The sequence below is a fragment of the Vipera berus genome (genome assembly GCF_964194415.1).
Source record: "Vipera berus genome assembly, chromosome: 6".
Lineage (NCBI taxonomy): Eukaryota > Metazoa > Chordata > Lepidosauria > Squamata > Viperidae > Vipera > Vipera berus.
Genome location: NC_138208.1, coordinates 72,876,695 through 72,903,690, shown reverse-complemented (window position 1 = coordinate 72,903,690; position 26,996 = coordinate 72,876,695). Strand labels below are relative to the sequence as shown.

The 26,996-nt window shown below is 38.5% G+C and overlaps 1 protein-coding gene across 1 annotated transcript in view; it reads right to left on the bottom strand.

Moving 5' to 3' along the window:
- Nucleotides 1-26,996, bottom strand: part of DGKI (diacylglycerol kinase iota) — a gene marked incomplete at both ends in the record, with an annotated part of 261,813 nt that overhangs the window by 5,475 nt on the left and 229,342 nt on the right. Inside the window, 2 exons of the mRNA XM_081330760.1 lie at nt 2,517-2,637; nt 7,233-7,270. Coding sequence (XP_081186886.1) covers nt 2,517-2,637; nt 7,233-7,270 — 159 coding nt within the window. The remainder of the gene's footprint in view (nt 1-2,516; nt 2,638-7,232; nt 7,271-26,996) is intronic.

Here is a 26,996-nt window from a genome sequence, read left to right as displayed (position 1 = left end):
GGATGCAATACTTAATGTTTTTCTTTATAAGTTCTATAGTCATTCTTAGTTGCTCGTCCTTCCCAATTTTGAAAAGCCCTCTTGAGATTGAATTAAATTATGAGGGGTAGCAGAATTATGGCAAGATGATGATATAACGAAACAAGATATTCACTCACAATAAACTATACCGCTCATATCAACCAAATGGTTTCTCTTCTCCTACTGGAAGGAAGAGGGAGCAAATAATTTCTCCAAGCTGAATAAATTTAGAAACTGCATAAGATATTTTTACTCCATCACCCTTCAGAGACAAAAGGAAGGATTTTATTCCCTTTCTCACACAGTGAAAGTTGTGTCTCAATCTTGCTTTAGGCCAGGGTTCCCCCAAATGGTCAATATCAACCCCCCAAGGGTTAATGGGAGTATCCATTGTTGCTATTGTTATCACTAGTAGCATTTGCAGCAGCAATACTATTATTAAAGTAGTATTTATTAAATTATTTTCATATAATAAATGTTTGGGGTTGATGAACAATCTGAAACTTCATGCAGGTATGGGGGATCTTTGCTGTAGACTATTGACAGAGAACAAAGGTGAACAGAAAGAATGCGATATGAGAAGTAACTGTAGGGAGGAGATAACGTATAGGTGGGGTATGTGCTTTGCATGCTGCAATTCCTGGTACAACATCTCCAGTTGGAGAACCAGTTAAAAGTTTCAGGAAAATCTACTGTCTGAGACCTGGTAGATTTGATTCCAGCTAGAATAACATTCCAGCTAGAATAACATTCTACTACATTCTTTACAAACTCCTGAAGGTCCTAAACACTGAACAGCGGGTGACAGTCTAAAGATTAAGAGAAAATTAGAGTGGACCCAAAAAGAAAGTAAAGAAGGAAGAGGTTAATTGTGAACTATGAGATTTATTCAACATTATGGGCCTCCAAATAAACTCCCCCTTCTAACTTTCTGTCCCTCAGAGCTGCTATTTGCTGCCAGCTAATGATTCCAAATCCCCCTCCGGTGCAGAACAATAGCTACACAGATGTGGGAAAGGTTGGCACTGGAAAAGCAAATGCTACTGTCCTTCTGCCACAGCAGGGAGCTGGCTGTCTTAGCAAGGGACAGTGAGAAAAGAAAAAGAAAGGGGCCTGGCAAAGGGAGAGTGAGCACGCCAACTAACCCAAGGCAAGTCCAAAAGGGAAACGCATCAGTGAGATTTCCATCAAGCAAAACAGCAGGGAGGGAAAATAAAATAAAACAAGAGGGACGGTGGGAAGGAAGGAAGGAGATGCAAGGAGGCAAAGAAATAAAGGGCTCTGGGAAATCAAGAGGAAATAATGGGGGGCACTCTCACTTGAAAGGAATAAAACGTGGGTAGTATTGGAGAAGGTGCCCCCATGGGAACCACAGTCTGCCTTTAATGTCTCTAATCATCAATCTCTTTCTAATTATTAACTCCTTTCTCCTCCCCCAGCCTTCAGTTGCTCAAGCACACACATAGACTGGTGGTTTCCCAGGATGCAAATGAGCTTCAGTTTCTATACGCTTTCGTCTACATGTCAGAAAGCAGTGGATGGGGGAAAATGGCAGATAGCTTGTCCATCTCTGAGCTCATGTATAAGAGAACAGAGAAAGCAAAAATGTCAAGTCCTATGGAATTTTCCAACAAAAGGGCCCTGTGATTGCCATTCTCTCCTTCCCAGTCAATCCCACCCTCTGTATTAAATATCAACTGCCAAACAAAGAGAAATTTACCCTGTTCTCTTTACATGCAGTCTTTATATTTATCTTTTGTAACCCCCAACACATATGACACATGTATGATTGATACACATGGAGGAGAGAGGACAGGTCAGAAAGAACCTTGAAGTTTATTAGAACAGCATGATAACAATAATCACACATGTTCCATAACACATTTAGAAACCACTATGGCTAAAGTAATATTTAGTTCTATAATCAATGAGGAAACAATGTAAATAATGGTAGAAGTTGAGACTGAGATTGAGAACGAGACATGCCACCCCTAGGGGTGAGAAGAGAGGGAGAGAGAGAAAGAAAGAGAGATTGAAATTCAGGACATGGTTTCAGCCATTATTAAGCACTTGAAAAATCTTCTGAGTGTAATGGAAAAGTATCAAATGTAAGTTTTGTCATCCACCATTTACCATGAATGTTGTTCCATTTTCTGTTCCAGATTTTCAAATGAAAAGGAGTATGCATATGCTGAAAAAGGGCCCACTCAGCTTTTTCAGTCACTCTGTAAAGGTCTCTGTAAAACTATTTCTATACTATTAGAAGCAAAAAAAACCCAACAGAATTTCTTCTTTACTTCCAGCCTCAGGAGTCTGATCTATCTGAGAAATTTGAGGCAGTTTCCTCTATTTATACATAACTATTCAGAATACTAATTCATAAAACAGTCTCAGAGTGAGAAACAAATAAACAATAGATTTGACAAGACAATTACCTACTCCCTTAAATGCACCCATATAAATAGTAGGTCAAACAGGATGAATAATATACTCACCATGTTCTAGAATGTATTTTACAATCTCACCATGCCCAATCTTTGCTGCATGATGAAGCAAGGAGCAGTGCTCAGGACCCCGGATTAATAGATTAGCTCCTTTTTTACACCATTCTACAAACTGGAATAGAGAGAAAAAAATGTCATTATTCAAAATCATCATTTCATTTCAGTACCGATGGAAGAGAATATTTGCAGCTGAGGGCTGGATTGTGGGTTTCTTGGTGCTCTCTGAAAAACATAACCTTTGAATTTATTTATTTATTTATTTTATTATTTGGATTTATATACCACCCCTCTCCCGAAGGACTCGGGGCGGTGTACAGGGAGACGGGGCCTAGAGAGCTGTTGGAGGTCCAGCCGATCTGAATCCGACCAGTTGCGACTAAGGTCGTTCACGAGAACTTATCTCGCGGCGATGAGGGTGGCAAGGTCTAACCACTTTGCCACCCTCATCGCATCCACAGATAATCGCCCGGCCGCCCTGTTTAGAGTAACTCGCTCCCTCCTTAATCAGGAGGTGAGGGAGGAGCACTTGCAGGGTCGTGCCGAGGAGTTTAGCCGATATCTGTTGGACAAAATTGCTCGGATCCGGACCGGATTGGACTCCGACTGGGCAGAGTCTGACGATGAGGACACGGGCAGTCTTGTCGATCTTATCTGGGAGGAGTTCGACCCTGTGACTCCTGAAGACGTGGACAGGATCATGGGGAAGCTGAGCTCCACCACATGTTTGTTGGACCCGTGTCCCTCCTGGCTGATTTATGCGGCCTGGGATGGGACATGAGGCTGGCTCCAGGCAGTGATAACTGCTTCTTTGAGTGAAGGTAGTTTTCCCGCCGCCTTGAAGGAGGCGGTGGTGAGACCCCTCCTCAAGAAGCCTGCCTTGGACCCAGCAATATTAAACAACTTTCGTCCGGTCTCCAACCTTCGCTTCCTTGCGAAGGTTGTTGAGAGCGTGGTGGCGCAGCAGCTCCCTTTGTTCTTGGATGAAGCTGATTATCTAGACCCATACCAATCGGGCTTCAGGCCCGGGTACAGCACGGAGACGGCATTGGTCATGGTGGTGAATGATCTCTGGCAGGCTCAGGACAGGGGTTGTTCCTCTGTCCTAGTCCTTTTAGACCTCTCAGCGGCTTTTGATACCATCGACCATGGTATCTTGCTGCGACGTCTCAGGGGCTTGGGAGTAGGAGGCACAGTTTTTCAGTGGTTCTCCTCCTACCTTCTGGGACGTTCGCAGTTGGTGTTGGCAGGGGTGCAGAGGTTGACCTTGAGGCCTCTCATTTGTGGAGTTCCTCAGGGATCGGTCCTCTCGCCTCTCCTGTTCAACATCTATATGAAGCCGCTGGGTGAGATCATTCGTGGTTTTGGAGTTGGGTATCATCAGTATGCTGATGATACCCAGCTTTTTATTTCGACCCCAAACCACCCCAGTGATGCCCTCAACGTGATGTCCCATTGCCTCGAGGCGGTCCGGGTCTGGATGGGGAGGAACAGGCTTCGGCTCAACCCTGACAAGACTGAGTGGCTGTTCGTGCCGGCATCCCGGGAAATTCAGATTACTCCATCTCTTGCCATGGGGGGTGAGTTATTACCCCTCATAGATAGGGCACGCAACTTGGGGGTCCTCCTAGACTCACAGCTCTCTTTAGAAGATCATATTGGAGCTGTGACTAGGGAGGCTTTTGCCCAGGTTCGCCTGGTGCACCAGTTGCGGCCGTTTCTGGACCGGGATGCCTTGCGTACAGTCACTCATGCGCTCGTGACCTCTCGTCTGGACTACTGTAATGCTCTCTACATGGGGCTAACCTTGAAGACCACTCGGAGGCTCCAACTGGTGCAGAATGCAGCTGCGTGAGTTGTGTTGGGAGTCTCCCGATACTCCCATGTTACACCTTTGCTCCGCAAGCTGCATTGGCTGCCGGTTGCCCTCTGGGTGAGATTCAAGGTGTTGGTAATGACTTACAAAGCCCTACATGGCATGGGTCCGGATTACCTACGGCAACACCTGCAGCCGGCGTCAACTTTCCTCCGTCCAGTGCGCTCCCACAGAGAGGGCCTCCTCAGGGTGCCTCCGATCAAAGAATGTCGACTGGTGGCCCCTAGGGGGAGGGCATTCTCTGTGGGCGCGCCAGACCTGTGGAACTGATTGCCAGTCGAGCTCCGGATGGTCCCCGACCTTCGCTCCTTCCGGCGGGATCTAAAAACTTATTTATTTGAGCAATCCGGCCTGGTTTGATGGGTTAGGGGTTGGGGTTTTAACATGATTTTTAATTACTGTATATATCGGGCATAATATTTAATTGTTTTTTAACTTTTGTACTTCGTTTTAATATTTATTGCCCTGTACACCGCCCTGAGTCCTTCGGGAGAAGGGTGGTATAAAAATTTAATAAATAAATAAATAAATAAATAAATAAATAAATAAATAAATAAATAAATAAATAAATACACTACCACACATAATATACAAAAATTAAAATAAATTAAACCAAGTAGCCCTAAACAATAAAACACATTCTAAAATGTAAAATTGAGCTTCAACTGCTGCAAAACAAAGGATAATTACTGGGCGGGGGGGGGTATGGAATCCTCTCCCTTTTTCTCCCTATTAGAGAATACAGATCAGACTAGGTGTTCCTGGAACCTGTTTAATAACCGAACTGCATTCACAGCAAACACTGAAATTACAATGAAGTGCAAAGGAGAGCAGATAATGTACCATTAGTTTGGTTATATATCAAATCATGAGACAACAGACTGTGGTGCACTTTGCTTATTCTGGCAGCTACTTGAATCTTACCTAAATTCTTATGCTTAATGGTCTTTGAAGTTTCAGTGATACTAAAATTCCAAGGTATTTGTGATTGTTCATTAAGCATTAGTTCTCCTTTTTTAAGATTAGAAAGGTATTTCAGAATAAAGACATGAAATCCTTTCAAACAGAGGTTGGCACTTCAATGGGATTGCACTCCAAAATATGGGCAGGGACAGCCTAAATAAATGAACAATGTTAAGAGACAAAAAAAACCCATAAATTGGATGTTGTTATTTAATCACATTGAAGGCATTGATATGATTATTCTCATGTATCTATTGACTAAAAGCCATGTATCTAAGACTAAGCTGTAATGGTTAAGATAAAGGGAAAGGTAAAGGTTCCCCCGCACATGAGTGCTAGTTGTTTCCAACTCTAGGGGCCAGTGCTCATCTCCGTTTCAAAGCTGAAGAGCCAGAGCTTGTCCGAGGACGTCTCCGTGGTCATGTGGCCGGCATGACTAGACGTCAAAAGCGCACGGAACGCTGTTACCTTCTCACTGTAGTGGTCCCTATTTTTCTACTTGCATTTTTACGTGCTTTCGAACTGCTAGGTTGGCAGAAGCTGGGACAAGTAACAGGCGCTCACTCTGTTACGCGGCACTCGGGATTCGACCCGCCAAACTGCCGACCTTCTAATCGACAAGCTCAGCATCCAAGGTGGAAATCAGGCAACTGTGAGTTCTAATCCTACCTTAGGCACGAAGCCCACTGGGTGTCTGAGTTAGTTACATACTCTCTATCCTAGGAAGCAGCAATGGAAAACTGCTTCCCAAAATAAATGGAAAAGTTCTGAAGGTTCAACCAAGACTTTATCAGACATCATGCAGCCCTGAGCCCTCAGGGCGTGCCTTTCTCATGTATAGCATGGCAACGAGGAATGAGAAGAATTACAAAAGTAACAAAGCAAAAGCATTATAGGAAATGTATTACAAGATTTAGGATCATGCTCATCACAGGACCTTTCATTCCAGTCAGGTGCATTAACAGCACACAATGTATCCTTGCAAAACTAAAGTTAATTTGCATTTGTTAACCATCTTTATCAAAGCCCTGGATGTTTTTAAAGGGAGGCTTCCTGTTTGCTGCCAAATGCTTTTCCTAATAGATGTGGTTGTATGTTGCTATGGTGACTGAACTGGGAGAGGTTGGAGACAATTTCTAACTGGCTCAGATAAGAAGACTCTAGAGAGAGAAAAAAAAATTGAGGTAACCCTAGTTAGCATCTTCCAGGTTGTTTATTGAATTTATATCTAGCAGTTCATATGTGGCTGTCATGAGTATCTGGAAAAGATAGTTGTTTAAGAGGCACAAGGTTAAATCAATTTTATAAAAGTACAGCCTGTAACTCTGAGCTGCCCTCATGATAGAGGGGAAAAAATATAGGCAAAAGAAATTGTTTCATTCTTCCTGTAGGAAGCAAGCCAAAAAGAAAATCCTAACTGTTTTTTTCTCCGGACAGGGGAAACCAGAGCAGAGCTATCACTATTCTAAAGCCCACTAGTGGTCACTGGCTAAAAGACACAAGGAATTAATGTTTCTGAAACTATATCCCAAAACTGGATATGATCCAGGAACAGGATGCTGAATTTCTGTGGGGGAGGAGACCGTTCCTACCAAGTGTTCCCATAAGGATTTTACAATTGCAACAAAAGGATAATACCACACTTGCTATGGTTTCTAATAATCTGGAGCAAAGTCCAAAATAAATCAACTATGCTATCTAAAATGTACAATATTATGAATTCTAAGAGAACTGGAATTGATCCCAATGTAGGGCAAAACAGTGATATGGAAGTACCCTGAATGTCACCATATGGTGTATAAAAACAAATTGTTAGTAACACAACACATATTATCAAAGAGATATACAGCATGATAACTTCTTTTACTTACTTTTAGAAAATCGCCAGCTATTACTGACTGTAAAAGTGCTGCAAAGACATAAGAAGATATTATTAACATTCATACTTATTCCTGACAAAAGAGGCATATTTTTATCTTGATTATGTTAATTGAATATATTCTGGTTGTTGGTATTCTACAGACATGATAGTCCAAGGATTTTTAACAGTGCATTTTGAGGCTTATATTAGTTTGCACTTAAATTAACTGATTTGTTTGATTTGAATTCAGCAGAAGTCTTTAACAGGATAACGAAGTTGGAAGGGATCTTGGAGGTCTTCTAGTCCAACCCCCTGCTCAGGCAGGAAACCCTATACCATTTCAGACAAATGGCCATCCAGTCTCTTCTTAAAAACTTCCAGTGTTGGAGCATTCACAACTTCTGAGGCATGTTATTCCACTGAGTTATTGTTCTAACTGTCAAAAAATTTCTCCTTGGTTCTAGGTTGGATCTCTCTTTGATTAGTTTCCATCCGTTGTTTCTTGTCTTGCCTTCAGATCCTTTGGAGAATACTAAGATTCCAAGATCCCTCTCACAGTTACTACTATTGAGCCAGGTATCACCTATGCCGTATCTGTGCATTTGGTTTTTCTTGCCTAGAACCTTACTTTTTTTACCATTGAATTTCATTTTGTTAGATAGCGCCCAATGTTCAAATCTGTCAAGATCCTTCTGTATCTTAAGCCTATCTTTGTAAGACAATAAGCTCCTGAACATAAACTGAGCATAGAAAGAATACTTTGTAAGTAAAAGTAATTACCAATAATATAATTGCCCTGTGTGCAGAGTATGGGCCCAGCTATCAATGAATGCTAATAGACATTCACTATAAGCTAGATTTTAGTAAGACCTAGCTCCTCCCTCTCTCTCTCTCTCTCTCTCTCTCTCTCTCTCTCTCTCTCTCTCTCTCTCTCTCTCTCTCTCTCTCTCTTCTCTCTCTCTCTCTCAGAACTATTGTCAAACTATTCTCATTATCAGATTTGTTTTTGTAATATTCAATACATTCTGCCTTCCCAAGAACCTATTATTCTTAAACTCTGGAACAGTAAAGGATAGGTGTTAATATTCTGACATTCTTGCATACTTGTGCTACCGTATCCTCTCCAGTCTTCTGTTCTCATGACTAAAGGTGTCTATCTCCTTTAATTGCTTTTCATAACATGTTATTTCTTGTTCCCTGATCATCATCATCACTAGCCTTCTTGGAACCTGTTTCCAGGTTCTCAATTAATTCTATAAGCAGATTATAAACCATGTAGTCTGGGAATTCACACAAAGTAAATTTACTCAAAATGTATAAAGAAGAATTTAGTGGCAATTCTTTGTTACTTCTTCTTAGCAATGTCATATAGATTAAAATTGTGCCAAAGTCTGTCCTTCAATTTATCAAAAAAATTTTTATAAGAGGTATCTTTTTTTTCCTAACCTCAGTGTCAGAGAGAATTATCTGATCTTTTTTAGAGTTTATTTTCTGTGGGGGGTTTTCTAGTTTCTTGCTGCCAAAAGTATTATTGTGTAGTTTTGTTTCATTTTCCCTATTATTCTGCAGGCTTCCCAACTGTCCTGCTAAAAAAAAATTATGAACATCCCTCATGATATCTTTCTTTGTGATCAAATGAAAGCTGAAATGTTGAGGAACAGGGCATTCAATTATACACCTCTTAACCACTTCATCAAATAATAATAGTATATGAACTCCATTGTCCACCATAAGAATTTCACTAAAGCATTTTTCTGCTGTGAGCAATAATCAAAACATGTTCTTCATCAAATGACAACAGTAGGAAATGCAGAAAAAATCCAGTGAAGTATTATAACAGATTAATTGGAGAAGGGGTAAATCCAGAGATAAGAATTCAGTGCTGAAAATCTACATTCTCTTCTATAAATTCTACTCATCCCTATGAGATATTCTTTCAACAAGCTGAGCATAATAGTGTGCTGAAACTAGGGAGAAAAGTCATATATACTTTTCATTGATAGAATTTTTTACCCTGATATTGTATAAGATTTGAGTAATTTCAATTATCTTTCAAGAAGTGACCTCTAGGTTAGATCATCTTTTTTGGTAAAGTCCAAAGGCCAGAAACTAACCATGATCCACAATATATAATGTCTGTAGGTTTCAGGGAAGCTAACCTACCTAAAAGAATTATGCTGGTCTTTGACCATAATAAAAGTTTGATTTAATTTGATTTGATTACCTAAGAGAACAGTTCTAAAGGCAAACAGAAGGTCATGAAAATGGTAGGAATATGTCCGAATCCCTCTGATAATATCAGAAAGCTAGAACCACAAGAATGCAATTCTTTCAGTCAGATTTGGAGTGATCAGATCACATTTACTAGGACAATGGGTTACTAATGGTGCAAGGAGTGAAAGAGGATTTTACATGTGCACATATAATTGGAATATGGAATTTGAGATGCATGAACCAAAGGAAACCTGATATTGTTGAAGAAAAAATGAAGCATACTAAACTAGAAGTTTAGGAGTGCAATAAGTGGATTTAAATAGATGAGACATTTTAAAGCAATTATTCAGGGCATGACATCATGTAAGGGAAGGGAGTGATATGGATTCTGAAAAATGGCATAGCTAAGTAACTGATCAGTTATAACCCAATAAACAAAGACTCATATTTATTAGACATAATGAATATCTATCAATGCTGTACTAGTGTATGTATTTTTTATTTTTATTTTTTTATTTTAATCCCATTTATATCCCGCCCTTCTCCAAAGACTCAGGGTGGCTTACAATCTAAGCACAAATCAATGTGCTTAGCAATAGCCTTCATTCTATGTATATGCCTGCTTATTAGGGCTTTTGCCCCCCCCCCCCAGTGGCATTATTACAAAGTCAGCTTATTGCCCCCAACAATCTGGGTCCTCATTTTACCTACCTCGGAAGAATGGAAGGCTGAGTCAACCTTGAGCCTGGTGGGATGCGAACCTGCACTAATTGCAGGCAGCTGGTGTTACTTAAGGAGGCATTAGCCCACTGCTCCACCAAGTACAGATTGAACAATGGAAGACTTTCAGGAATTTTATGGCAAATTGCAAAAGCTAATTTTCTGCAACATTAAAACAAAAGAAGCAAATACTACTAGTGGCTGACTGAAATGCATAAGTTAGAGAAATGGAGGAACTTGGAATTACAAGAAAATTTGGTATGAGCAAACACTACAATGAGGAGACACTCTTTATTGCTAATAATTGTTTTACGCAGCATAAATGCATGGACATCATTGGATGCACAACACTAGAATAAAACTTAACAGGAAACAGATGATGGAGAAATAAATTCTAGTCAGCCAGGATGGTTCCAGGTGCAGATTGTAGAACAGATCATGCATTATTGGTGTTAAATTATTTGATTCAACTTGTTAAATTAAAAAGAAAGACTATGGCATAAAGGTTTGATTTGGAGGACATACAGTCAGGATATAAGATTGTTTAAAAAAAAAACAATTCAGTATACTTAAGAAGTTATAGACACAGCTAAGAAACATCAAAAACTGAAGTGAGGGGCGGGAAATCCCTAAAGTTCAAGAGGAAAATGATACAGGAAGATTTCAGAATAAACTATCATGACAGCTAAAGAAAGATGTAAAGAAAACAAAAAGCCTTGAGCAAGGAAGATATATGACAACTGAATGCAAACCTACAACAAGGGGGGAAAAATAGGCAAGATCTCAAAATATCTCAGCCAAGAATATGAATAAGTAGAGAATAGTGCAAAATGGGAAATAAGCAAATATCCCAGGAAAATTGAAAGCTAAGATAGGAATATGCAGAAGTAATCATGGAAAACATCTAATAGAAAACAAAAGTTTTAATAGAAAATGCATGACAATACTAAAAAAGAAAAAAAAGGAGAGAGCTGGAATAACAGCAGAGGTATCTGCAATGGGGTCTGAGTCAAGGGGGTGTCTGAAGTCTTGCCCGTTTTATGCATCATGACAAGAATAAAGGAAAAAAGAGGGCTTTATTATCCTGTTGCAATTGCCATCTTGACTATTCTGACATATACACACCCAACATCCCTGAATGACAGAAGTGTTTGTAGAGAGGGGAACCAACTCCACACATCAGGTACAGTAACAACAACTTACACCTAAACATTGGCAAGATGAAAGAGATGGTGTTAGACTTCCGGAGAAAAAAGGAGGAACCTGCCCCACTTTACATCGGGGAGGACTGTGTGGAGAGAGTTTCCTCCTTTAAATTTCTGGGAGTCTACCTCTGTGAAGATCTAACCTGGAAAGTTAACACAGCCCAGGTGGCTAGAAAGGCCCAACAAAGGCTTCACTTTCTTAGGGTCTTGCAGAAGAACAGGGTAGAACAATGGCTAATGACCCTCTTTTACTGGTCTACTATAGAGAGTGTCCTCTCGTATGGTATTGTGGTTTGGTATGCTGGTCTGACAGCCGCGGACAGGAAAGTATTACAGGGGGTAGTGAGCACAGCACAAGACATTGTGGGCTGTCCCCTGACACCACTGGATGACATCGCCAGGACTTGTTGCCTTGGAAGAGTGAGGAAGATTCTCAGGGATGACTCACACCCTGGACGGTATCTCTCCATCTGGTAGGAGATATAGGAGTATAGCCAGCCGTACCAACAGGCTGAAAAATAGCTATAATCTCTGTGAACTTATGCAGAATTGACTTGGGAGGCTGGTGTGTGGTGTAGTTGGTTCACATGGTGTGGTAGGATGGAGGGTTTGTTGTCACTGTGTGTTGGGGGAGAGAGCACGGGGGGAGGCTCAGCTAATCTCAATGTACACATGTTGTACTTTGACAATAAAGGTTTATTATTATTATTATATTACTAGCAATAGATCAACTATTATGAAATAAGAAAGGACCAAGTGCAAATGAAATGCCCACTGAATTGTCCAAAACTGTGGGAGAAAAATGTCTGTCAATAAATATAAAAGAAGTCTAGAGATTGGAAAATAATGCCAATACCCAAGAAGGGAATGCATGACAATATTCCACTAATTCTTGGTTATTTGCCATCGGGTCATTTTTCAACTCCTAGTGACCACATAGACAATTTTTTTCCAAGAAGAGCTATCCCAGAGTTCCCCAATCTTTCCGCCTTTGTAGAAAGGACAGGGAATGGTTCTGCCTGAGTGGTGGGCAAGCACACGTATCTGTGTGCATCTCCATTGTACCAGCAGTGAGCAAGTGCGCCCACTGCTCATGCAAATGGAGCATGCACACACATGCTCATCCACTGTTCACACAAAAGGGGATGTGAGCAAGCATGCTCGTCTCTGCTCACACAAGAAGGTACAATGGAGATGCACACAGATACGTGTGCTCACCCACCACTTCCACAGCCCAGTTCTGATCGGCTCAAGGCTTGGTAGTGGGCCATGGCCCAGAGGTTGTGGACTCCTGATCTATCCCTAACCTTTTCTTTCAAGTCTCTGACAATGCACTCATCAGTTGAGTCTATCCACATTGCTGGTTACCCCATTCTTCTTTGTCCATCCATCTCTGCTAGCATTAGAGCTAGGAAAGTTCTTTTCCAGAGAGTTGGGTCTTCATATACAATAACATCTCTGAAGTAGGATAATTTGAGCCTGGTTATTTGTGCCTCAAGTGAGAACTCTGGGTTTATTTGTCCAATGATCCATTGGTTTATTTTCTTGACTGTCCACAATATTCTCAGGAGTGTAATCCTACATGCAAGCAACTTTTTGCTTCTTTTACAAAGAATAGAGCCGCATATGGGGAAAGTAAAGCTAAATGGAAAAGTATTTCAGAGAAGTCAGAGTGATGTGCTATCAAATTACTAGCAAAATGGAAAGAACAGAAAAATATAAAATGGTGGTGTCTTATGTGTCCAATTAGATATGGCAGAACAGGCATGCTCCTGATCCCATCGATGAGATAGTGCCATATGGGGGGACCGCAGAAAGAGAGCCTATTCTGTGATGGCATCTGCCCTTTGGAATATCATCATCTTCAAGATCATACCTTACCCCAACACTTCTGGCCTTTCACAAGGCATTCAAAACTTGGCTTTGCCATCAAACCTGGAGCCCTGATATTGTGGATGAGCCCATTTCTTGATTAAGCTCACCATGAAAGGTCATGGTTGTTTGTTAGCTGCTGTTATATGCTATGTTATGTTATTTATGTTTTTAATTACTGGTGGTGTTTTTACTGTTTTTATTTTACTATTTTATTTTATTTTACTGTTTTAATTGCTAGTCACCCAGAGTCATGAATATGAAATGGGCTGCTTTATCAGTCTATTGAACAAATAAATAGAGATTGAGCTTTACTGGTTGTTGTTGTTTTATTATATAAATTATGGTAGAAAGTGGAACATATTAAGGGTGATATTTATGCCAAAATACTTAATTATTCTGTGGAACTACCTGGACAATGAACAAGAAGCTATTGCACAGATCGAGCTTGTTTGGAAAGACAGAATCGTTTAAAACAGGAGATAGTGAAAAAAGAATGCATATTTTCCCCTCTTGTATAATTATATACAATATATTTAGGACACACAGAATGAGAAATGATGACAGAATCAAAATAGAAGGCCCAAGTACTAACATTCTGAGATAAGCAGGTATCAGCTAAAAGTAAGTAGCTCATCATGAAATTTAAAATGGAAAGTGAAACATCTGGGTTAACGCTAAACATTAAGGAAAGACTGTTACTGACCAAAAAAGAGACAGCAACTGACAACCGTTCTCAAAACTCTTGGCCTCTCAGGCATTTCCCACAGACACAGCTCACTTTGCAAACTCATAAAATGTGTCCTTACATTTCATTATTTCAAACAGACTGTGCCAATCATCTGATCCATTTTGAAATGATAGCAAAAAGAGAAGCTTAAATAAAATAATAAAGCCAACAAGAGTCACTTGGCTATTTTTCAATTTTAGACCAAATCCGTTCCAGTGCTCTCCTGTTTCCTCATCCTGACTGGGGAACTCTGGGAGTTGAAGTCCATCCATCTTAAAGTTGATAAAGTTGAGGAACACTGATCTGTGAGGTCCTTGGTGCTCTCTGAGCTTGGTTGTTTTCTTGCAGATGTTTCATTAACCAACTAGGTAACATCATCAGTGTTAGAACCTTCTTCCAACCAAACTCATAGATTGCCAAAGACCTCACAGTTCAACCTTGACAACAAATATTATCTTCTATTGATAAACACTCATGTAGAAGAAGCTATTTAAAGCCCAACAATTGCTTGATAGAGTCAAGGAAAGAGAAGATTCTTCCTGCCTACTGCTATTACTATTACTACTGTTCCCTGCCTGCATTAAGGTATGTTGTGCTCCTGTTTGAATTTTTGAAGATTTCATTTGGCATGTTGTGTATTACTACTGGATTTTGTGCTTATTCTTGGTCTCAGCTACTTTGGTTAAGCTGACTGGTGAGTTTCAAAGTTGTTTTTGTTGTTATTATTATAGACTATATGTACTCTTGGTTACTAGCTGCACTCCATGAAGATCTAGTTCAGCTTATTTGCCTATTATTCCTTTCAATGTTTTAGTTTTATTTATCATTATTTCCTTTTTGACCCTGGCCGTGTCCCTACCTAGGGCAAAATGACAAACTTTGACAAGGTGAGATTATTTCTATGATTAAAGATCAAAACAGTTAAAGCAAAGGTATTTCCACCACTAATGGGCAATTATGAAAGTTGGACATAGGAAGAATGGGAACAAGAAAAATGCTTTCATGCTGAAAAAGCAATCAATTAATCATGGGCCAAATAAATCCTGAACGTGATTTTTGTAAGATAAAAACTTGCATTAGGTGGGCATATGGTATAAAACTATACTTGCCAGGATTAAAGGAACTAGGAGAAGGAAATGACCATACAAATAGCAGATAGATAAGATTATATAAATTACATAGCTGTCTTTGGAGCTACAATTTATTATTAGGGCAAAATAGCATGCATTTGCCTATGAATCAAGACTGAATTGAAGCCATCTATTACTTAGTAGCCAGCAAGATATGATTTTATGGTAGTTTTAGGAGAAAGTCTCATTTGTCAAAGTTTGTTGAGATCTGGCTAATGTTTCACATCAGCCTATTCCATAAAGATTTGATCACATAGGTAAAGAAAAGCTTCTTCCGTCTCCCACCAAAAAGTAAGATACCTCAATACCTGAGATTTTCAAGCTATTTTATTATATCTGTGTCAGGGATAGGGGTGGAAAGTAGAAAGAAATTTCAGCAGAAACAACAACCAATCACTTTTTTGAATCAGCAGTTTAATGCATGGCAAGCCCAACTGATGTCAGGCATACTAGAGCTGAACTGTTGAGACTTTGAGCAGTGACAAATTTAATAATAACACCTATAACTCTTCTTGAATATTTAGCTGTAAGAGCTGAATTGGATGGACTCAATTACAACAATGAGGAATTCACTACTGGGAGTTTTGAAGGGTTGGGTTGGAAATAGAGATAGGTCATCCTGAAAAAAGGTCTATTTTGTTTGTTGTTAAGAATCAGCACCAAGTTGATGTCACATCATCCATCCATCCATATTAGTAACTGAATAAGGAAAGTGAATAAGAACTCAACTATCCAGAATTCCAGAATATCCCTTGCACAAATTTCCTAAAACCTAGTGGGCAGAGGACAAAATCTACTAATTTAGGGAGGAGCACAGCACCAAATGAAATTAAGCTGTCTTCACTCCCAATTTTCCAAATGCTTCAACTTAATTGCACCACAAACTTTCAAACTTTCAAACCTTTTCAATGGGAATTATGTTGCATTATGAATTGCCATTGTTCCCTAGATGTTACAGTATTGGAAGAAAAAGATGGTTTTCTCCAATGACCAATCATGGCATGCCTTCCTCACTCAATGGATGACATTTCTATTTAGTGGAAGAAAACTGGTAACAAAACCTCTATAAAAAAATAAAAGTAGAAATAATTGCAAATCTTCTACCACCATATCTTATAACAACTCCTTCTCCATACTCAGCAAAATTTTAATAAATTCATAGATGTAGATATCTCATCTCATCAACAAACAAAGTAATTAGACATAATTGGAGGGATATAAGAGAAACTCTGCTTTTTCCTTGAATAGAAAGAGTTGACTCAACTGGAATCTGAAGAATGAATAAGCTCTAATAAAAATTGGTAGAGAATTTTTACAGTGCTGTACTGGCACCTCCACGGAAAGAATTCCACAAGGACCTAATTATTACTTCAGAAATAGCACTACAAATACTTTAAAATCTCTGCAAAATCAATTAACACGGAAAAAAGGAATAAAGCTGCCCCCCCTCCAAATGCTCAAGTGTGCTTATTCAACAGGGCCTTAAAAAATTCTGGGGATAGATCAAGATGAGGGGTTTTTTTGTATCAGATTTCTGATTAAGAGTTTGTTGACACTTTTATATTTGATCTTTTGTTTGCACAGCCTGTAAAACATTTAACCAAGAAGAAAAGGGGATTTCATAAGGTAGATTTATTCCAATACATGCAAGGATTTTGGAAAACATTCAGCAGCCATTTTAATTGAGAGACAGATACTACTACCTGAGATGTTTAGATTTTTAACAGCTAAAAACACTGCAAATGCACACTAGTCTATAGTAAATAAGAAAATGTTTTCTTGTACATTAGATTCTATATATAGTTCCACCATCTTCTCCCTTATAACCCCATTCTCTAATTACAAAAACAATTTCAGATAGCTTCATCAAGTAAAATGGTTATTTTAAAATCAACATGGACACTAAGAAACACACTAAGTAATGTAAACCAAAACATCTGTCATCCAGTACAAAGCGTAAAGGCAGTTTCATCTACATTTTTAAAAAAAGTTTCTATCTCTAGATAATTTAAAGAGTAAAGAGACACAAAATCAGTATTAGGAATATAATGCCAGCCTTGCTAGTTCAAGCCAAATAGAGTGATGGGACCATGAAGCTGAAAAGCTGGTCAGTAGGCTAATTGCCCTCTTTCATCTCAGAAGCTGGCATCAAGTTAGATTGCTTGTGATTCTCAAAGTGATAAACCAGTTGTAATAGACAGCTACTGGATTTGTCTAATCCCATTTGAAATATGCTTACCTTTTGAAATCACACAACTCTCCTTGTCCACTAGAAGTCTTCCATCAGTGCAAAGGGCAGAAAAGAAGTCAGATCAGATTTTGCATGTTTCAGCCCCCTCCAAAACCATGCTGCCAAATGTTGGCAGTTTTTTAAATGTTTTTTTTAAAGAACATGGTAAAATAGGTCTATTAGCCTCTGCTGAGCTTAGCACATGTCCTCCATCAGCTTAAAATATTGGCCTTGTGATCCCAATGATACATAGCCCTGCTCCTGTAGCCAGCAAACATGGGCAACCCCACTCCAGAGTATTTTCTTAAGAGAAAAGAAAATAGTTGGCATCAACCTCTATCTCTCAATTATAGGTGTTGTGTCCAGTGAATTTCAGCCCTTTTTGGTGGTAGTTGTAACCCCACCCCACTTTCAGCCTCTTATTGTGGCCCAAAGATAAGAACTCAAAAAAATCTGATCAGCAATAAATAATTTTGGCTGACATGGCAGAAATTGTTAAGGATAGAGTATGAAATAAGAATGAAGTAGAAACAGTACTGACAGTAGGAAGTTTGGTCCAATTGCAGGGACTGGACTGGACCTTCATAGTGGCTTACTTCCAATCTGTCATGGGACTTCATCACACAATCTATCCTCTGTTTTTGCTTTAAATGCTTCTTAGTGCATACAACGTTTCTGCAGATTTTTAATGTCACTTCTTCATAGTTGGAGCAAAGCCATTTATAGGACTTTTTTGGGCATGCAGAGGGTGTGCACCTCTCTTGAAAGTGCCACTGCAAGGTGTCAAAGCTGGTGGGGAGGTCCTTAAGGCGTAGCCCAGATTTAAAAGGGATCAAAGGGGATCTTCCAAACCTTGGATGGATCTATGGCCCATAATCTGCTGTCCATTTTTTTATAGTAGCTGACTGGGAAGTGGTTTTGCAGTCAGCAGAAGGGCTAATTGGTTATAAGCTATCAGGTCAATATTAGCTCATAGCAACCACGTAAATGGATTTTCTCCAGGATGATCTATCCTGAAAAAAATATCCCTTTTCTTGCTGCTCTAATCGAGCCCATCCAGCTTACTGCTATTCTCTTTTTTGTCTTATCTTCTACTCTTACAAGCATTATAGATTTCTCACGACAGTTAAGTCTTCTCATACTGTGCCCAAAATATCGTTTGAGTCTGGTCATTTGTGTCTTGAGTAAATTCTGAATTCATTATTCTATGATCCATTTGTTTTCTTGGTTACCTATGGTTCAAAAGTAACAATACACTTTAATAGAATAATAGAATAACAGATTTGGAAGGGACCTTGAGATCTTCAAGAGCAACTCCCTGCTTACGCAGGAAACCCTATACCATTTCAGACAAATGGTTGTCCAATTTATTCTTTAAAAACCTCCAGTGTTGGAGCATTCACAACTTCTGGAGACAGGTTGTTCCACTAATTAACTGTTCTAACTGTCAGGAAATTTCTTCTTAGTTCTAGGTTGCTTCTCTCCTTGATTAATTTTTATCCATTAGTTTTTGTCCTGTCTTCAGGTGCTTTAGAGAATAGGTTGATTCCCTCTTCTTTATGGGAACCCCCTGAGATATTGGAAAACCACTATCATGGAACACCTAGTTCTTCTTTTCATTAAACTACAGTAGACATACCCAATTCCAGCAACCATTCTTGTTTTAGCCTCCAGTCCCCTAACGATCTTTGTTGCTCTTCTCTGCACTCTTTCTATCCTGCTTCTGCAAATTCCAGCACAATGACTATCCAAGCATGAAATCTGAACTTTTTGTTGCCCCAGACTTCATGCTGACTGTACCCATTAAAACTTTAGTTATTATTTTCCAATTTTCTGCAGCAAATTGCCAAACGTCTGTTTGTGGTAGTCCTCTTTTATTTACAATAACTCTTTTTTTTAACCTGTGCACCCCTTGTCTGATGCAAACAAAGGACATAAACAGTTTTGGCTAAGCTCTAGGGAAAGAAATTGGCTGATGCTCCCAATGTGCAATTATGGATAAAAGACAGATTTTAAAAATGCATTTATTCAGAGGATGACAAATGTTACTACTGCACAATACCAAACATGAATTATGCACACATTTTATCATGCCATAAAGTATACTTGGGCCTTGAAGATGTCTTAAAGTATTATTCCATTTGACAAACACTGAAATAAAGTAATTGTTTCCTAGACTTTTTCTTGGATCAGCATTCACAGTAAGAAATAGAAATGCTTTATTGCTCTTTGATAAGGTAAAGTGGATTTGCTCTTGATGAACTTTCTCCACATCCCCATCTCAAGATTGACAGAAATGCAGATCTAAGTCTTCTTTCTATACAGCTAACTGATGAAAACACTCCACTAGCAATGCTTTTTCCTGAACTAGCAAGAATATCAATAGATTTCCATTTTCTTATTTGGTAGTCCCAGAATACAAAAGTAGCAACTTGTGTTCTTTACATCTTGAAATCTCTTTTTTTTCTTTTTGCCTTGAATGTCCTCCTTCCATGCCATTAGTAAAACATCCTTATGAACAAACAGACTTTCTCTTATGTACCTGTCACTATAACTGTAACAAATGTTGGACGCAAATAATACATTTTGTTTACTATGAATTATAAAGAAGCGGTGCTCAAAAGATGTGCATTTTTAAGCATTGCATTCTAGAGTTTGGAAGGACCAGTTTAACATGGCTTATCTGCTGAATGGAAGAGCTTTTCTATACATTTGCCATTATATTATCACATCATTTTATTACCCCTATGTTTAATTGGAAGCAATGAACTCTATCCAAGTGTCTTTGTGAGGAAGACTCTCTTAATATGGAAAACCACTTTTTAAAAACGTAATAACTACTGCCAAATTATGCATGATAACAGTTGTTGTTCCAAGAAGGTCTATAAATATTTCATCTAAGGTGGAATAGAAATTTGCGGTATCTGCATTTTAATAAAAAAATAATGTTTTGACATTCGCAATCTTATAAGCAAAATGGAACGCAAAGCCTCAAAATCAAGCCTTAACCATATCTGATGAGTCCAAAGGATGTCAGCCAGCTGACAAAAACATTTATTAATATACACACATTATTTTTCCCCAGTATTTCCTACTGCTATAGCATTCCAAGATTCCTCACATGTTAGTTTGTATGTTAGCTTAAATCATTGTTTGCTTCCTCTGAAGTATTCAAAGTCTCAGCTTTTCTAAAAGAAAGAGAGAGATGGGTAAATCATTCCTTCAGTTTAAAAATGGGGGGGAGCATAGCTATATAGATAAATAGATATATTGTTCCCATAACTCCCTTCCTACTGCTGGTCCTTGTACTTTAAATCCTGGATATTGAGGAAGTCTTGAGAATGGAATAGAAAGAAGGGGAAAAACTGCAAAAAAGAAAATTTATATGAAAAGGAAGTAACTTATCAGTATAGATTTATATCATACCACACATTCTAATGTTCCAGCATATTTAATCACTTTTAGAACATAGAATAATAGAGTTAGAACGGACTTCGGAGGTCCTCTAGTCCAGCCCCTACTATATCATTTCAGACAAATGGTTTGTCCAGTCTCTTTTTGAAAGCCTTCTGTGATGGATCAACCACAACTTCTCAAAGCAAGCTATTCCATTGGTTAATTGGTCTCACTGTTAGGAAACTTAGTTCTAGGTTGTTTTTCCTCTTTGGTTAATTTCCAACCATTGTTTCTTGTCTTGCTTTTGGGTGCTTTGGAAAATAGTTTGACCCCCTCATCTTTGTAGAAGCCCCTCAAATATCGGAACACTGTTGTCATATCACCCCTAGTTCTTCTTTTCATGAGACTAGACATACCCATATCCATTTCTTTAGTTTCATTAATTGAGACTGATTGTGTGCCAGCAAGTTGATGCCAGCTCTTAATGATCACATGGATAGATTTTCTCCATTACCTAGCCCTTTAGGTCTCCCAACAGTGCATCTGTAATTCAATCCATTCATCTTGCTGCTAGTTGTCTTCTTTTTTCTGAAAATTATGGACTACTTCAGAGAGGTCATCACATAATGTGTTCAAAGTAGGATAATTTGGGCTGGTCAAGTGAGAAACCTGGGTTGATTTCTTTGATAATCCATTTGTTTCTTTTCTTGGCCTCCCATGATATTCTCAGGAGTCTACTTCAACATTAAAATTCAGATTCTAGATGCATTTTAAGCTTTGCCAGAATTTGCCTTTAAAACCAACTAGTGACTACTAAAAATTACCCATGTGATAAGTAACAAGAAAAAAAATGATAGCAAGATCCAAATTAAATTTAAAATTGTATTAATGTTTTATAATTGACATGATTAAGAATTGTTCTTAAAGCTGTTAGCTATTAATATTCATAATAATTAAATTGATAATAGAAGTGACAATTTGGGGGATGACAGTTTATAATCTCTGAATATAAGACATTGTTTTTGACAGTAAATCAAATTGTATTTCTATTCTTTGAAGAAAGCAGTGTTCTTCTAGGGCTGATAAATGGAACATTTTTCTTTCTTCTTGTAGGGTTTTTCAGTGAAAGCACATGAAATAAATATGGGATAGAGCAAAACACTGGTTTATATTTTCAGTTAGATGACCATTACCAAGGCAGAAAACATATAGAATGGGAAAATTAAAAATTCAATAAAGGTTTAACTATGGAATGCAACACATGTCTTCTCAGAAATAAACTCCATTAAACTAAATTGGATTTATTCCCAGTTAAATAAATACAGGGTTCCACTCTAATCTGGGCACTATGCCCAACTATATCTGTCACCTCAAATATGAAACCATATTTGAAACCAGCTATATCAATGATATAGCTTCTTATTAAAAATATATTTGATAATTTACATGAAAACAGAATACAAAAGAAGCTAAATATACTTTATATTTTAAAATAATAAGAAAACTTTGCAGATCTATTTTGCTTCTTTCTTGTCCTCTTCTCTTTGTATGCATTCTGATTTAACTCAGCCTGGTGCTTTCCTATATCTTGGATCACAGTGCTGTGAATTCCTAATCTGCTATGACTGACTAAGAATTTCAGAAGCTATAGGATCTCCTCCAAACATGGCACTTGAACTGATCTGGCATTTAATCCATGCCACTGTGTCCATATGAGGTTGTCCACATGAGGTTGTCTTGAAAAATCAAAGCAATGTTCTTGTCTTAGATGTGATATAGCATCGATCCGAAAGTATATGTTTTGTGCAATAAAGGAGCAGATGACTTGACATTGGAGAACTCTAGCAGATTTCACAGGCATTCTGATCTTAATCCATCTAATCCATTTTACAATTTCTACATTTGAATTATAGAACATTTTATAGACATTTGATTTTGTCTCCTTGCATAAGATGCATGCACCAAAATCATGACTCAACTTTCTTTCAGTTTCAGGGTTCAAACAAGCTCTTCCCTTCTGCAATTTGAATACACATGTAAGGTCTTATACTACAACATACAACTATTGATTCAACTATTAGGAAAAACTGTAGTGGTCATGGTATCATCACCATTTTTAATGGGATTATATTTACAGGAAGAATGACAGCCAGATAGCTCTTCACTCAAGATGCCTACAAAATGGATAGATGCATGACGAATGTATGAGCAGAGTATGTTTTTTTCTCCTTTCTAAATGGACCATGAGTAATATGATTTTTGTTATTTCAGGAGTTGTCATAATTCAGACATCAAGAAGAATACTTACTGAATGATGAATTTGCTACTGGTTCACTAAAGACAGTCCAGGTTGGCTCAGAGCTTTCCCAGCCTCTTTTGAGCATCCCAAAGGTGAAAGAAGAGAAGACAATCCTAGACAACTTCAAAATACTTGGAAGGAATTAGGGAGTGGGAATATAACTTTCTGCAAATGCCTTTTTCTAGCACTTCTCAAAGATATCAAGCTAAGGAAGATAATGATGTGAATTTCAAAGCAGAGACAAGAATATAGAGCCTCATAGACTCTATATATTTCTCTGGAAAAAATGTTACATTGGTGAGAGAAAACCAATGAAGCAAAAACATATTTTAAAATAAATGTTTGGGATAAAACTTGTACAATTTCAGACTTCCATGCTTAAGTGCACACTCTCTTGCTCATTCAGAATATATATAAACCTCAATAACCAAATTCCACCCTTTTCTTAATTTAAAGGCCTTCTTAACCTTCTTGGTTCTAATAGTTTGCTCATTGCATTTCTATCACATCTTTCAACTAATGAGGTATTCAAGATGTATAACATGAAAAAGAAATAGAAATCTCTTTACCTAATTTGCATTCAAAGCTCAAACAATTTTTTCAATCACAAAGTTATAAAATGGAAACATAAAAATGCACTGCTTAAATATGGGAATCCCTCTTGTCCTTTGTTCAGGACAGATGGGGATGGATGGAGAAGGCTGATTTTAGCTACCTTCATCCATTAGTCCATTCTGTTCTATTTTTATATTTGCTTTTTGTAAAAGTCATAAAAATTGCCCAGAGTTGTATTAAAATGCATCTGAATGGTATTTCTAGTGTATTTCTCTATATTTTCTAAATGTAAAAAGGTAAAGGTAAAGGTTCCCCCGCACATGCGTGCTAATCGTTTCCAAAGAGCCAGCGCTTGTCCGAGGATGTCTCCGTGGTCATGTGGCTGGCATGACTAGACGCCAAAGGCGCACGGAATGCTGTTACCTTCCCACCGTAGTGGTCCCTATTTTTCTACTTGCATTTTTACGTGCTTTCGAACTGCTAGGTTGGCAGAAGCTGGGACGAGTAACAGGCGCTCACTCTGTTCCTCCAAACTGCTGACCTTCTGATCGACAGGCTCAGTGTCCTAACCCACTGAGCCACCGCATCCCTAAATGTATTTTATCCTAAAAAGTTAAAATACATTTTTAACCAAGAATTGTATGAGAGCACTTAGAAAAATCTGAAAACTAAACTATAACAATATTCTAACATTTATATTGTTCCAGAAACTGCAAATCAAGGGAGTTTACCTTGAAATTTAAAGCTGTTTAAAATCAAGCTGGTTCTTTCAACAACTGACAAGGTAATGGACTTCTAGCTATTTTATTATGAGGATATTTCAGTTTTAAGGCAATAAGTCAATGAAATTTCTTTTCATTTACTCCATCAACATTGGCATTTGTTTTATCTTGAATGAATGTTATATAAGATATGTATGCAATCTATGTGGAAATGAGAATGAGAACCCAAGCATATAGAGAGCTTTTTAAGAACAAAACTTTAGCACAAAGTGACTGAGCACAAAGCATAAATGTACTTTAATTTTGCAGGCACTCTACATTTAACCAGTTAGATTCACACATATAAGCCCTAAAGTATTTTCTTAGCTGTATCTTAGTGTAATTTGTCAACCCTGACATGTTGTGTTTATTCAACAACTTAAAATAAACCAAATTCTAGTTTTATGGAATGTTGAACTCAATCAGCAGGTACATTTTGAATTTCCAGAAGTTCAGTAGATGACAGTAGATGCCATCTATAGACAGAATTCAAAATTGAGATAGAAAAGTAGCTTTTACTATTTATTTCCTACTTTCCTGAGATTTTGCAAGGGATCCAGTCTCTAAGTGCTTTTGTCTTAGTTTGAGATCATCTCCTGTAGCAGATCCAACAACAATTTCTGCAACCTCACAAACAAATGTTAGCAATGACAAAATATTGTCTTTCCAATGACTTCCTCAGTATCTTTCACGTCCAAAGCTTATGGGTTGGGGCTGAATTGTAATCTGCTATAGTTGCACTAGCAGCACGGTTTTGTTTTACCATAATTTACGACACATTTATTTATTTATTTATTTATTTATTTAATTGGATTTGTATACCGCCCTTTCCCGAAGGACTCAGGGCGGTTTACAGGGAATTAAAACAAGAAATACAAAAATTAAAAACAATTAAAAAGATTATAACAGTCCCTGAAAGAGTAAAAACCCCAATTAAAATTAAAATTAAAATTAAAATTAAAATTCTCAGCCTGGGCCTCAAAGAGCCTGGGCCTCAAAGAGCCTCAAAGAGCCAGGTCTTCAGGTCCCGGTGGAATGAACGGAGGTCGGGGGCAGTCCTCAGCTCCACGGGCAGCTGGTTCCAGAGGGCAGGCGCACCCACTGAGAAGGCCTTCCCCCTGGGCGTTACCCGCCAGCAATCTTTTACCAGCGGCACCCTGAGAAGACCCTTCCTGTGGGAGCGCACTGGACGAAGGGAACTTGATGCTGGCAGCAGGTGTTCCCTCAGATATCCCGGACCCAAGCCATTTAGGGCTTTATAGGTCATTACCAGCACCTTGAATCTCACCCGGAGGGCAACCGGAAGCCAATGCAGCTTGTGGAGTAGAGTTGTTACATGGGAGTATCGGGAAACCCCCATCACAACTCGTGCGGCTGCATTCTGCACCAGCTGAAGCCTCCGAGTGGTTCTCAAGGGCAGCCCCATGTAGAGAGCGTTGCAGTAGTCTAAACGGGAGGTCACAAGCGCATGAGTGACTGTGCGTAGGGCATGCCGGTCCAGGTAGGGTCGCAACTGGCGCACCAGACGAACCTGGACAAAAGCCCCCCTGGTCACGGCTCCTATATGGTCTTCAAAATTGAGCCGGGAGTCAAGGAGGACTTGAATGGAACTGGGTGAAAAACAGAGAGAACATGGGAATAAAGAATAAAAAACACTTTCCCCCCTAAAAAGGGGGAAATAAAAAATTAGTACTGACATGAAACATACAAAATGAGTTTCAAATGATTAATAAGAGTCACCATAGGTAACTGAGTTAGGTCACGATGACTTTATCATCTATAAGGAGTTTAGGCATCTGTATATAGCTTGAATTTGGCACAGAATATGAAGAACAGATATTCTAAACATGCATGTAATTTGGATCTAAGAGTAAAAAAGGCAGAGTTGTAATTTATTGTGGCCTCCTACAAGCAAAATACCTTCTGGGCCATTTTAGCCCTTTCCTACTCTGAGGAAGTAAGAAAGGAACTGAAAGCTCAGAGGCTCATCTCAAGCAATTTAATCCCCAAAGGGAGCTCTGAATGTTCTTTCCAAAGAGAATATATATGACCTTTTTCTTTTCAAAGTGTTTAATTAATCAAAATGGAAACCTGTGGACAGAAGTTTCTCCTGGTGCTCATTCAGCTTCCACCAGGGAACTCATTTATAAACATAATTTTGTTGCTGTTTGAATTGTTTCCATGTTATTTTCTCAAAGTTTATTGGCTTTTCAACTGAAGCTGTATGGAACCATCTATTCCTCTTCAAACCAATGAATTTTAAAAGAAAGGTTCAGTTTAATCAGTAACCTTTTTTCATCTAAATTCCAAAAATTAAGCTAAAAATGTTTTATGTTTCAAGCAGCCACCAATTCAATGTCAACTGCATGAAATCAACCTAATCTAATGTACTAAATTAGATTACAAATTCATCTATCCCAACAATGTCTGCTGTTTCTGAACTACTTTCTAAAATGTATGAAATTAAACACAATCACTGTCTGCTCCTTCCATGGGTGGATGGGCGGGTGGATGGATGGATGGATAAATATTAGCTAGATTCTGTACTGGTTAGCATTCATTCCACCATGGACTTACCAGAGTGAAATATTAAATTTCCTTCCAACACATTCTTTGCTTACATCATTTTGGGGCTTGACCTGGCAATTATAAAGAATCTTTC